General features: G+C 40.7%; 2 protein-coding genes across 2 annotated transcripts in view; both read right to left on the reverse strand.

Moving 5' to 3' along the window:
• Positions 1-371: 371 nt before the first annotated feature.
• Positions 372-7169, reverse strand: LOC124238680 (protein CDV3 homolog). Its single transcript, XM_046659852.1, is given in 3 exon segments — positions 372-2001; positions 2003-2791; positions 7119-7169. Coding segments are annotated over 3 exon segments (963 nt in total). The 3' UTR covers positions 372-1878.
• Positions 7170-7782: 613 nt separating this feature from the next.
• The window catches only part of LOC124238529 (DNA replication licensing factor MCM6-like), a 31135-nt gene continuing 24339 nt past the window's right edge, over positions 7783-14578 (reverse strand). The window contains exons 14-17 of the mRNA XM_046659585.1: positions 13867-14002; positions 13127-13282; positions 10907-11046; positions 7783-8208 (exon numbers count right to left, since the gene is read on the reverse strand). Coding sequence (XP_046515541.1) covers positions 8092-8208; positions 10907-11046; positions 13127-13282; positions 13867-14002 — 549 coding nt within the window. The 3' untranslated portion in view covers positions 7783-8091. The remainder of the gene's footprint in view (positions 8209-10906; positions 11047-13126; positions 13283-13866; positions 14003-14578) is intronic.

Consider the following 14578-nt stretch of genomic DNA (forward strand, 5'->3'; position numbering starts at 1 on the left):
TTCGCTAGAAAAAAATACATACTTTTCTGGGGAAACACATGGCTCAAGGTCCAAGAGATTGTTTAAGATTTTGGTTCCCAAATGAAGTCTTCACTTTAACCAAGAATCGCTCACTTCTCACTTACTCAGCCAACCTCTCCTTGGCTGGTTCAGCTGCTCACCCATGTCGGAGGGCAGCCGTCTTCCTGTCACCTCAGAGAACACCACCATGACTGCCCAGCTATGGGTGGCAGGTCCCGCCAGGAGATACTGTGACCCTCCGAGGAGGCCTAGTCCCGCATGGACACTTTCATCAAGACTGAACTCCTACAGGGAAATGCTCCCCTAGCAGGAGAGTTTTACTCACCCATTCGCTTCACTCTCACCAGTAGCAAGTCTGCAACTCTGGCATTTGGCAAAGGGATTTATCATAGAGAAACCCCGACTCTGCACCAAGTGGTCACACAGCACTTTGAAATACTTCTATTGAACCAAAGACACAAAACTAGGAAATGACCAGACTAACTCATTAGATGGAAAGACCTTTCAGGAATCCTGGGTAGCTTCCTGCAGTCCCTTTCAAGGGCTAAAAACTACTGGATAGTTTAAGCTGTAATTATGAAAAACAGAAGTGCTACCTCACCTGTCTTTTGTCCCTGACTCTCCAAATGAACAACGTAAAGACACACCAGAAGGCTGATAACAGAGCTAAGGTGGGACAATCACTGCACGTACGGAATGTTCAACACCTGAAAAATCTGGGCACAAGTATCTGGAATTCTTGGCAAAGATCAGACAAGATCCATGACACTTAAGTGGGGTTTAGGTTGAGATTCTGCTTGCGTTGCTCTGAATTTTTAAGGACAGGGCAGTGAATCCCTCGGCCGGCGTGAAGCCACGCTTGTTCCACAGCAGTCCACTCTACCATTTTGACCTGATCACGAAGGCTTTGGCAGCACCTGAAGTAGAGCCCGCTGCATCCACTGCCCTTTATACCAAAGGCTATTTGGTTCCACTCTAGGGGGCAAATTCACGAAACATTTCACAATTCTAATGCATATTTCAGGTTACTTACCTAACCAAGCAACATGCTCTGTCAAAGGACTCATTCCAAGTCAAAGCAAAAACAAGGCCTTTATGTGGAACACAGAAAAAGCACTACCCAAATAAAAAATTACTAAAAGAAACAAGATTCTGCCCTTTCCCACTTGGTGGACCCAAGTTTGGTTGCATTTAATTTGTGGTTACCTCAGAATACAACTCAAAGTTTAAATTATAAATTACAACCCTATACAGATTATCTGAACACCTTGGTTCTTTTGCAAGCCGTACGTTCCGGAAGTCTAATACAGCCAGAGCCCACGACAGAACGCTCCTGGAGGGTGGGGCACAGGTTAATTAAGGTCACTTAAATCTTCCTCTTTTACAGCAGATCAGAAGCCCAATGGCTGACTTTCTGCAGGATTTCTGATACGAATCCAGTAGAGCTGGTTTCAAGTTTCACATCGACACTTAATAGCTGTAACCTTCGCATCCAGAAGTTGTGATCCACACAAAGTCCACGAGTGCCAGCAAACCTAGGGAGTCAGCGCTTACCAAGGCTCTGTATCCGAACACAAAAAGATTTTGCAATGACCAGTGGCTGCAGTTTTTGTTTTGTATTTGCAGAGTAATTATGAAAGAACACTGTTGAATCTAGGTCACACATTTCTATAGCGAGGAAAATCCCCCTAAATCCGATACACATAGAGAGCAGTAAACTTCCAGCACAGAAGGGCCAGTCACTTACAGTGAGTGGTCTGCCTCAGGTGTAGAGCCAGCAGAGATGGGCTGAGGACGGCTGTTCCTGGTGGTTAGCCGTGGTCCGGTTATCTTAGCAGGGTTAGCACAGGCCATTCCTTAACTGGACTGTGCGCGGCCGCTTCTCTGACCTTCCAGCACAGCACATCGGTTGTCTAGCTGCAGTTTAAGGGCCTGGCTTTTTGAAAGCTCATCCCTACGTCTCATTCCGTGTCTGACTACTTTCAGAGCTCTTCTCCATCTCTTTATCCTTCCAGCTCCCCACATGCTTGGCAGTGGGTTGCAGGGATGGGAACTGTGTGTCGCTGTCTATTTCTGGTGGTCCTTGTGTTTTTTCCCTTGTTGTGGTTAATCTCGCCCCGGGATGCCTATACACATCACTAGTTGTTGCCGGTTCGGGGGTTTCTGTAACAGTTCCTGGAGCAAGAGGTGCTTGCCCTGGAGCTGTTTTATTGCAGGGACCTGAAGATTTTTCTACACCACCACCTCCACCTCCTTCCCACTTATCACCTGGGCCTTCTCTCTTTTCATTATCCTCTTCTTCCTTTTCACATATTGGCATTGCCTGAACTCTCAGGCGGCTGTAATCAACTTCTTTTTGCTCAAATTCTTTCCACTCATCTTCCTCCTTCGTTACGGCCTTGGTGGAGGCCCCGCAGCACACAGCTCCCGCCGCCCGCCGCGCCTCGCGGCTCCGCTGCTCCCCCGGCGCCGCCGGGCTGCTCCGCTCCTTCTTTTTGTCCCTTTTGGTGAAGAAATTGTCCAGGCTCCGCTCCTCCGTCTCGGCCACGGCTGCAGCCTCCTCGGGCCGCCTGGGTGGGGCGGGCGGCGGGCACGGCCCCCGGGGCTCGGAGCTTGGGGTGGAGGCGGGCGGCGGGGCGGGCAGTGGTGCGGTTTGCAGGGGCCTCGCGCGCTGCGGCGGCCGCCGCCGCCCCCGCGGGGCAGGATCCCGCCCGCCCTGCAGCCGGAGGGGCAGAGGATCGCGCAGGCCAGAGGCTCCGGCGACAGTGCTCTAGCGGGGGCGCGTGCAGGAGGGAGCCTGGTAGTTCTATTTTTAGTTTTTTGAGGAACCTCCATACTGTTTTCCATAGTGGCTGCACCAATTTACATTTTCACCGATGGTGCACAAGGGTTCCTTTTGCTCCATATTATTGCCAACACTTATTTCTTGTCATTTTAATGATAGCCTTTCTAACAGGTGTAAGGTGATATCTTAGTGTAGTTTGATTTGCATTTCCCCTAAGATTAGTGATGTTGAGCACCTTTTTAAGTACCTGTTGGGTTTCTCTACGTCTCCTTTGGAAAAATGTCTACTCAGATCCTCTGCCAGTTTTTTAATCGGATTTTTTAATTGAGGTGTATGAGTTCTTTATATACTTTGGATATTAACCCCTTATCAAATAAACGGTTTGCAAATATATTCTCCCTTCAGTAGTTTGCCTTTTCATTTTCTTATTTTCCTTTCTGTGCAAAAGCTTTTTAGTTTGACGTAGTCTCATTTATTTTTGCTTTTTTTTTTTTTAAGATTTTATTTTTCCTTTTTCTCCCAAAGCTCCCCCATACATAGTTGCGTATTTTTAGTTGTGGGTCCTTCTAGTTGTGGCATGTGGGTTGCCGCCTCAGTATGGCTTGACCAGCAGTGCCATGTCTGTAGCCAGGATTCGAACCGGGGAAACCCTGGGTGGCCAAAACAGAGTACGGGAACTTAACCACTTGGCCAGGGGCAGCCCCTATTTTTTCTTTTTTTCTTTTGAGGAAGATCAGCCGTCAGCTAACATCTGCTGCCAATCCTCCTCTTTTTGCTGAGGAAGACTGGCCCTGAGCTAACATCGGTGCCCATCTTCCCCTACTTTATATGTGGGACGCCTACCACAGCATGGCGTGCCAAGTGGTGCCGTGTATGCACCAGGGATCCAAACTGGCGAACCCCGGGCCGCCGAAGCAGAACATTTGCACTTAACCGCTGCACCACCGGTCCAGCCCCTTTACTTTTTTTGCCTTTGTGTTTGGTGTCAAATCCAAAAAATCATCACCAAGACTGATGTCAAGGAGCTTACTGCTCATGTTTTCTTCTAGGTTTATGGTTTCAGGTCTTGTGTTCAAGTCTTTAACCATCTTGAGTTAATTTTTGGGTATGGTTTAAGATAGTGGTTTAGTTTCATTCTTTTGCATGTGGCTGTCCAGTTTCCCCAGCACCATTTATTGGAGCAATTGTCCTTTCCCTACTGTATATTTTTGGCTTCTTTGTTGTAAATTTATGCCCATATATGCCTGGGCTTATTTCTGGGCTCTCTATTCTGTTCCATTGATCTGTGTGTCTGTTTTTATGCCAATACTGTACTGTTTTGAATACTACAGCTTTGCAATATAGTTTGAAATCAGAGAGTGTGATTCCTCCAGCTTTGTTCTTTTTTCTCAAGACTGCTTTGGCTATTCAGTGTCTTTGTTGTTCCACACAAATTTTAGGATTGTTCTCTTTCTGTGAAAAATGCCATTGAAATTCTGATAGGGATTGCATTGAATTTGTAGATTGCTTTGGGTATTATGGACATTTCAACATATTAATTCTTCCAATTCATGAGCATGGAATATCTTTCCGTTTATTTATGTCTTCCTTAATTTATTTCATCAGTGTCTTATAGTTTTCAGTTTATAGGTCTTTCACCTCCTAGGTTAAATTTATTCCTACAAATTCTTTTTGATGTAATTGTAAATGAGATTGTTTTCTTAATTCCTCTATCTGATAGTTTGTTATTAGTGTATATAAACACAACAGATTTTTGCATATTGATTTTGTATCCTGCAGCGTCACCGAATCTGTTAGTTAGTTCTAACAGCTTTTTGGTGGAGTCTTTAGAGTTTTGCATATATAATATCATGTCATCTGCAAATAGTGTTTTTCTTCCTTTCCGACTTGGACGGCTTTTCTTTCTTTTTCTGGCTAATTGCTCTGGCTAGGACTTCCAATACTATATTAAATAAAAGTGGTGAGAGTTGGCATCCTTGTCTTGTTCCTGATCTTAGAGGAAAAGCTTTCACCTTTCATTATTGAGTGATGTTGGCTGTAGGCTTGTCATACATTATTATGTTGAGGTATGTTCCTTCTATACCTACTTCATTGAGAGTTTTTATCATAAATGGATGTTCATTTTGTCAAATGCTTTTTTCTCCTTCTCTTGAGAAGATCATATAATTTTTATTTCTCATTTTGTTAATGTGGGGTATCACATTCATTTATGGATGTTGAACCAGCCTTGCACCCCTGGAATAAATCCCACTTGATCATGGTGTTTGCTCCTCTTAATGTGTTGCTGAATTTGGTTTGCTAATATTTTGTTGAGGATTTTTGCATCTATGTTCATCAGTGATATTGGCCTGTAATTTTCTTTTCTTTTGGCACCCCTGTCTGGTTTACGTATTAGGGTAATGCTGGCCTTGTAAAATGAGTTTGGAAGTGTTCCTTCTATTTTTGGAAGAGTTTGAGAAAGAATGGTATTAATTCTTCTTTAAATGTTTGGTAGAATTTACCAGTGAAGCCATCTGGTCCTGGACTTTTGTTGGGACGTTGATTATTGAGTCAATCTCCTTACTAGTAATTGATCTGTTCACATTTTCTATTTCTTCATGATTCAGTCTTGGTAGGTTATATGTTTCTAAGAATTTATCCATTTTTTCTAGGTTGTCCAATTTGTTGACATATAATTGTTCATAGCAGTAGCTTATGATTCTTTGTATATCCATATCACTTTTACTATCTCTTTCCTTTCCGATTTGAGTCCTCTCTTTTTCTTAGTGAGTCTAGCTAGAGCTTTGTCATCTTTATCTTTTCAAAAAATCAGCTCTTACTTTCATTGAACTAAGTTTTTTAGTCTCTATTTCATTTATTTCCACTCTGATCTTTGTTATTTCTTCTACTAGCTTTGGGTTCCATTTATTCTTCTTTTTTCTAGTTCCTTGAGGTGAAAAGTTAGGTTGTTTGAGATCTTTCTTGTTTGTTGATGTAGGTATTTCTCTATGAACTTTCTTCTAAGTGCTTTTGCTGCATCCCACAAGTTTTGGTATGTTGTATTTCCATTTTCATTGGCATCAAGGTATTTTTTTTTCCTTTTGACCCATTGGTTGTTCAGTAGCATGTTGTTTAATCTCCACATATTTGTTTAATTTCCAGTTTTCTTCTTGTAATTGATTTCTAGTTTCATATCATTATGGTTGGAAAAGATGCTTGATATGATTTCAATCTTCTTAAATTTATTAAGACCTGTTTTGTGACCTAACATATAATCTGTCCTGGAGAATGTTCCATGTGCACTTGAGGAGGTGTATTCTGTTGCTTTTGGATGGAACGTAGTGTATATGTTAAGTCCATCTGATCTAACATGTTGTTTAAGGTGAATGTTTCCTTACTGATATTCTGTCTGGATGCACTATCCAGTGATGAAAAGTGGGGTATTAAAATCCCCTACCATTATTGTGTTGCTGTCTATTCTCTCTTTAGGTCTGTTAATATTTGCTTTATATATTTAGGTGCTCCTATGACTATATTTGCACATTTTCTTTTCCATGTGTCCTAGAGATATTTCCATTTCAAAGGTCTATGTTTATCTCATTTTTGTTTGTATATCCCACAGCATAGCTATATCACAATTTATTTAGTCATTTCCTTACTGATGGACATCTGTTGGGATTTGGTTGAAAATACATTAAATTCATAGATCTGTTGACAACTTACAATATTCAAGACTTCCCATTCAGGAACATGTTATGTCTATCCACTTACTGAACATTTGTCTAATTTTCTCTATAATGATCTGGGACATGCTCCATCATCCATTAGCCACTTCACCTCTCTGAGAAGTAATATGTGGAGGAAGGGGGTGTGTGGAAATGTAAGCCCACTTATTCACATGTACAAAATCTGACTTCATTTATATTAATGACCCTCCCCCCCCCCCCCCGCTCTGGAGCCCCCACTCACCAACGACAGAATTGGGGAGGGGAGGACAGATTCACCAGAAAGGGACTCCTATTTCCTGGGCTTCACATTCTCCTTCATAAATATTGGATCAAATTAAAGTTCAAATTCCTGTCATGCTAGTTCTCTCTTTACAGGACATTTTCGCCCCATTTAACAAGCTGGGAGTAAGTGCAGGGAGGGGCTCTTTCTTGCTGTCTCCTGGGTTTTCACTAGAATGTTCTGTCACCTGTTCCTGAATGTCCTGCTTATTTGTCTATGCCTTTTACTAGCATCTTCTAACTGCCTCAACAGGAAACCTGAGACCCTACACCCGTGGTTTCTTCGACCCGACAGCCTCTCCTAGTCTCATTAATTAGGAACATACTTTTGACAGGAGCTTATACCCTGCATCTGCCAAGTGTGCAACTTTATCCATTTCCAGTCCCCCTCACTCTTACTGTTTTTAAGCCAGTGGAGTGAAGTTACCATTAGTGAACTCACATGCCACAAACAACATTCCGTAACTGGCTCTGCAGCCCCAGGATGCCATCTGTTGTTAAAACCTGCAACAATAGGAACTGCTGTGTCATGAACATGCTGATTATAGCTAAGTCTCAGTGGCTGTTACTATCATAAACAGTGACAGTTTTTTCCTGGAAGAAAGCCATAATATTTGGGGATGGTTTGTAATATAGACAATGACATATTTTCTCTTAAAAAAGCAGTTAGAAAATAATTCTGAGAAATTACTCTTAGGACACATGAGTTAAGGAAATTATTTAAAAAATTTTCAATAAACTTATTTTTAAACTATCCTAAAGAAAATAAAACAGAACTGGAATTAACCTTGGAAAGTCATCTCCAAGGCCCCTTACCCTTCATACCAATTCTAATAAGGACTCCTCCTCACAGGAACCTATCCTAAAGGCTCATCACAATGGCATACTTCCACCCCCTTGTCCCAGATTAAGTAAAAAGGGAAAGACTCATATTCACAAGAAGATGAAAGCAATAATTAAGGTAGAGTATAAATAAATCCAATAGACAACTGCAGAACCAGTTATTTTATTTTGATTAAAAAGCAGCAGTTGGTAATTGAAAAGTTATTTTCCCAGGAAGATACACACATCATAAGTAACAGACCCTCTCCTACACATGAAAAGCAGCACAGTAAACAAAGGGCTAAAGCCTGTGTTGGTATAAAAGCGTATGACAGAAACATGACACAACCATCCAAATTCTGTTCTTATTCCTGAAGCATCACTCCCAGAAGCATTCCTCTCTCTAGGAGAGCTCCATGCAGACTCAGGCCAGGAGGCAGCAGGCTGCAGTTTCTCGGGTTAGCTACTTTCAATACCTCAATCTTCAAGCAGGTAGTTAGGGTTAACCACCAGGTAGGGATCTTCTTCATAGCTCTCACTTCCTTCTGTCGAGCCTTTCAATCCAGCTTGTGTGAGCTCAATTAGAACATGATCCTATGAAAGAAAGATTTGTCCTCAGGTCTCCAGCAGTATTACAGAAGTGCCCAGATACACAGGACTTGAGTTTTTTTCTAAATGTATGCTACTAACATTTTCTTTCATTTCCCCACTAGAAACTCCTAGAAAAAGGACGATACCTTAAAATCATTAACAAGGTTCTGCTAAATCCTTCTCCTTAGAATATACACCTCTTCATACCATAAACCTCTTTTGAAAAATTAAGAAATATATAAGTAAACTCAACAGACACTGTGACTTTAATAAGGTTTCTTGGCATATTACACCTAGTACTTGTAACTATAATTTCAAAAAAGAATGAACATAATGCATGAATTTTAAGATTATGAAATTGTGTAAAATCCTCTGTTAAATATGTTTATCACTGATAAAAGTGTTCACTTTCACTTAATAATATGTTAAGTTTAAATTACTGGCCACTGAACTCTTTCATGTACCATTCATTCATAACTCAGTTAGATGTAGAATCTAAAGATAATTAACATAGGAAGATTTTCACTCTGAGCTCTTAGCTAATAAAAAAGTAGAACATGCCATGTGTCTTAGAAATCTTGATAACAGAGTTCAAGCCACAATGTTCTTATCAGTCAGTCTCAAATGTTCACAAATGAGAAGGACTCCTAGCCAAACCCATACTGAGAAACTCAGAGAATAGTGATTTGATCCTAAGAAGGTAGGGAAGTCCCACAGTATGAGCACTAATGCCACTAAGAGGCACTGGACACATTCAAGCACTCACTCTATGTACTAACACACCCTCAAAGGCAGCACATTTGATCAGCACAGTACAAGTTCGCTAGTCTTTAGTAGCGAGTTAGCTCAGGTGGTGAGTCAAACTGAAAAAGGTAACCCCAGTTTAGATCAGTTGATTTTAGAATGTGTCCCAATGTGAATTTTGTGTGTTAGTCATTTTATCTTACACTGATCCTGGGAGGCACTATGGAGGGAAGAGCTGGCCTGGTTCAACACAGTGCCCACCACTAGGAAGACAACTCTGGGCACGCACCATCCCAGTTCAGCTTTATTTTCATACATATCACTTATTAAATTCTGACCTGAGTAGCTGTTGTCACCACCCCCCAACACACAACTAATCATACACTCATTGATTCCCACAGGTGACAAACCCTGATATGTGACACGTATAAAATTTATATATTGAGTACTGTGAAGAGAACTGTAGGATGGTTGAATCTCTGCCATTTGAACAGAAAAATTCAATTCTTCAACAAAGATGGCCAAGGGGAAGAGTGCTAGGAAATGAGGTGAGCAAGGTGACCCGGGGCTGACTGTGGAGGGTTCTGCAAGCCACAGTATGGAGACTGGTTTTATCCTAAACGTGAGGGAAGAACTGGAAGGAAGGGCACTAAAACAATTTGATTTGTTAAAATATCTGTCTGGCTGCTGGGCAGAGAGCCAATACAAGGGCGGGCAGTTGGAGGCTCCTATGGAAGTCCAAGCATGCGTGGATGTGAAGGTGGTGAGAATACGCACAGTGAAGGCAGGGCTCACAGGGTTTGCTGCTAGAAGGAAAAGTTGTGAGGGGAAAATGGAATCAAGGAAACTTCTAAGGCGTGTGGCCTACAGCCGCTGAGTAAATGGGAACACTGGAGGGGGGAGAGAACTGTCTTGAACACGTTAAGTGTGAGATGCCTATTAATTTGCAGGTAGGCAGCTGGCTACATACACCTGGAATTTAGAGGAGAGGTGAGAGCTGGAGACATAAATCTGGGAGTCATCAGCAGGTGGGTTTAAATTCATAGAATGAAATGAGATCACTTAGGTAATAAATGTAATAGAAAAGAAGTCTGAGGACTGAGCACAGTACTCCAAAAAGTGACAAGAGAAAGACTCAGGAAGAGATCAAGAGGAAAAACCAAGGAGACAGGAGTAAACCCAGGAGAATACGGTGACTCAGAAGCCAAGTGAACAAAGTATTTCTAGGAGTGATCAACTGTGACAAATGCTGCTGACAGGTTGAATATGGAGAACGACCAATTGATTTGAGCAGAGAGAAAGTATGCATGTAGTGGTCCTTTAAGGGAGTGGGACAATGAACTAACTAGGGGAAAGTAACAGCATTGGGGAGTGCAACTGTGAGGTCACTAAGACAGAAGTAAAGAACTGTCCACTTGAGAACTGTGGTCATGAATTTACGATAAGAATGGACACGTGGTTGTACGCTTTTCTCCAGATACTTAAACTGCTTGGATATAGGTATAGAAAAAGAATTAGACTAACCAAGGCTGGGGTATTGCCAAGCAAGTAAAACAGAGAGAGAATCAAGTTGAGGGTCAAAGGGTTATTATGAGATGGACCATAGACTGTAAGCTGGGTAACGTGGGAGGTAAGGGTATGAGGAAGACGAAACGTAGAAAATAGGTGAGTGGTCAGGATGCTTAAAGATTTATGGTAATGGGAGTGGAAAACAAAAGGTTAAAAACACTCCAGTAGTAAGACCCTAAAACCACCTTCCCAGATTTAACTTAAGTTCTCTTTATTTTAGCAGAGGAAATAAATCAATTAATTGCTGTTAATTCTCTCTTGTTTTATAGCTCCTAATTCTGACTAGACGCTACTGATTCAAAATAAATGAACACCTAATGAACCTACAGATAGCAGGCGTGAACTCCCTCCCTCATTAATACTCGAGCAAGTGCAGCTCTGTACGTACGTAGTGGGTGAGTCGATGAATGACTTTCTCTATGATTCTCTTTTTATTTATAAGTTCCTCTTCAGAATCTATTTCTGATTCGATTTCCTTCAAGTACCAGTTAACAAGCTCACTCCTCTTTAATGCCGACTCATCCTCTTCTGCAACAAAAAATACATTTTAAAAGGATTAAATTATCCTCCTAGCAAACTGTATTGCCAATTCTTGGAGTTTGCATACACAAGATAAGGTACAGATTAGATAACCATCAACCTGTCAGAAACCACATCTCCTGAAATAAGATTTGCAATGTTCCAGCACAAGCCTGAAATAACCTGTCATATTACTTGTATTAAAGTATGCCTTATTTTATCCCGAAGAGAAAAATCTAATAAAATAGACACTATAAGAAACAAGTTTCTTAAAGCTATTAAGATTTCAAAGGAAGAAGGTGTTTCCTTCATCTTCTTATCCTTCATCACCTATGAGAATGTTTGTCAACAGCAACTGAAAGCATAAATTAGGAATTAAGCAACAGCACGAAAAACTGTTTAAATATAACTTTTCCTCTTTGGAAAAGGGAAGACTATGAAATTGAGGTCAATCAAGAATTGAAATCCATGAGTGGTCACTCAAAACAAAAAGTTACTAATTTACTCCTGTCTGCCTAGAGTCTAAAGCAGAACTCTAAATTCACAAGAAATGGTGGAACCTAGATAATATAACTATCACAGAAATAAAGTATAATAAAAGAAAACTCTACTTAGTCTTGATTCTAGGAATTGCTAATAAAATGAGAATTCAAAATAGGAAAACTTTAGTTTTACAATGATAATGCCTTTGAAAAATTTTTTTTATGGGCTACACTTCAGTGGTTTGTTCAAATGTTCCTGGGGAAGTGACGTCCTTGGTTTAAAGTTGTGCTCCCTGTGCTGGACTAAAGAACAGCTGAGAATTAATAACTTACTTGGCTGGGTGAACAGTGTTTTTCTTTTTTTAAGGCAAGGAAGAAGACCTAGCAGAATTTATCTGTGGAATGCAGACAGCGTCTGGGTGCTAATCATATCCTTGCTCCATCAGCTGTTTGCCATGTTTAAAACTTAGTTGCACCAGAGAGAAAGAGACTAATGACGTAACGTGAACACAAGAACATGTGAGCTCCCGAATCTTTTTAGAAGGGAGTGGGGCTAAAACTCGTCTGTCCTAGTGGCCCCTTTACTGCCTTCTCTCCTCCTTCCCACTGACCCACAGTTCCCAAGGGAGTGAGGGCAGAAAGTAAAGAGCTCAAATCTTTATGAAGCTAAGACAACCTCTGGTGTTCTCTTCTTCCATTGCAGATTAGACACTGTGATGAAACAGAATGTCCGGAAGCCAGCATATTGGAACTTTTAAATAAGAATTACCCGATGGTTAACCACCAAACTGAAATTCAAGTTCGACTCCTTGAATTCATCATTTTCCTTCTGCTTTCTGGCTAACTACAGGTTGATAAAACTTGGAATAGCATGGTAAAGCAGTTAAGGGCAGGAAGCACACTAATGCCTAGATATTACACTTTCCTATGGAGAAATGAGGATCTTTATTTCAATTTCTAGATTGGAATATACTTGGCTAATATAGGCTTTTGAGTTCAACTACTTGCCTATGAAATATAAATACTCTAGGAGTCTATCCATTTTAAACAAAGCCATTGTAAGGAGCAGTGATTTTGCATCTGTAAAAACACTTGTTAGGGGCCAGCCCAGTGGCATAGCGGTTACGTTCGTGTGCTCCGCTTAGGTGGCCTGGAGTTCACAGGTTGGATCCTGGGCACAGACCTACACACCACTCATCAAGCCATGCTGTGGCAGTGTCCCACATACAAAATAGGGGAAGATCGGCATAGATGTTAGCTCAGGGCTGATCTTCCTCACCAAAACAAAACAAAACAAAAAGCCATTTTTTCAGTGTTTCTTTATACATTATCAGATCCCAAATTCTGCAGTATTATCCCAAATAATCCCAAATTAAAATAGGCCAAGGACATTAACAAGAATTATCCATAAACCTTTGCCTGACGATGAACTTGTGGGGAAACGTCCAGGCTGGCATACTCTGTAGATACCCTTTGCTAAAGTGACCTTGTCTAACAATTTATCATTTCTTCTGACACAACAATACAATCTGTAGCAATCAGAAGTGGTTTGTGCCAATAGACTTTATGCAAAGGGCTGAGCATGTGAGCAGCATTAGCACACTCACCTTCTTCCACCTTTCTGAGGTGAAGCACAATAAGGTTAGAGATTCGGCAGTATTCAGAGAAGCTCAGCCTTAAGGAGGCCTTCGGAATAGAATCTTGGTTTATGTCTTCACCATGGCCGTTGATTCCATTCACAGGAGCAGGGCTGTCAGCACGACCTAGATGAAATATTAACCTTCTGAATATTAGTTTTGTGCCTCCAAGACTCCCCTATCAAATGTTTATAAATGTACTAGTTATATTTTAATACTAATTTCAAAACAAGCATATAGTCATACTCCGTGTTTAGTAGTTTTACAAATAAATTAGAAGCAAATTTGTAAATGCTACTAGTGAAAGCAAAAAATAATTAGGAAGGAATGGGAATGATGGGAGACAAAGATTTCATAATCTAAAAGTGCATTTGCAACATTATAGACAAAACTTAAATTTCTGCTATGTGTCTGTTCTAACGTACTTGAGAAAGTTTTTAATTCAAAAGCAAAATAACAATACAAATAAGCCCAAAGGAATTAAGTCCACTATCATCATTTTGGTATATTTTCTTTCAGTCTTTTAAGCATATATATTTTATATCAGCTATTTAATTGTATTTTAACTTGTAAACAGTTAATAAAATTCAAGATCCATTTTTCCCTTTGCTAGACAGACTTCATAACCACCAAAGAGTGCACTTTTACTGTGATGTCTCAGAGGACATTCTGGTCCCTAACTCCAGAACAGTCATGAACAAACGACTCACCATTGATGCCATCTGGGCCCTCATCTACCTCCATCTGGGCCTCTTCTTCTTGGTCCAGATTGACATCAGGTGTTTCTACACGAATGATTGATTTGTTCAGTAACCTGAAAGCTTCCTTCACGTGTTTAGGCTGGACCTAAACCAACCAAGAAGCGGCAAATCAGTAAGTCACTCTCCTTGACAGACCAAACAGATTTTCTCCATACAGAGTCATAGTGGTATTTTGGTTTTCTCACACCCTCTGCTCTCACACACACACATATAAGATATGAGATAGCACCATAAATTCACCAGAATGGTGAAAAAGAGTGACAAAAAGAAAGAAAAATCTATTAGAGATTCCTCTCACACAGGTTAGTTCTATAAAACACAACTTAGGAAACATCACAATGAAAAAAAGGGTACAAATGGCAGAAATGAAGAACCATGGTTTGTTTTATTTATTTATTTTTTTAGATGTGTATCGTAATATATTTTGAATAGAACCATGGTTTTTAAAGAATTTTAAAGAAGCCTGATTTTTACGAATTCCCCTCCACCATGACCTATTCCTTCTCTGCAGATCCCACTATATTCCTCCAGATACCCTTCACTCTTGCAAAACTTTCGACCTTCACTCTAAAAAAGCCTATCAAAATTCTACATACCCTGCAGTGATCAAGTTTAAATGTTGGCACCTCCCTAAACCCTTCCCCTTCGTTAGGAAAGAATT

This window comes from Equus quagga, chromosome 4 (genome assembly GCF_021613505.1).
Source record: "Equus quagga isolate Etosha38 chromosome 4, UCLA_HA_Equagga_1.0, whole genome shotgun sequence".
Classification (NCBI taxonomy): domain Eukaryota; kingdom Metazoa; phylum Chordata; class Mammalia; order Perissodactyla; family Equidae; genus Equus; species Equus quagga.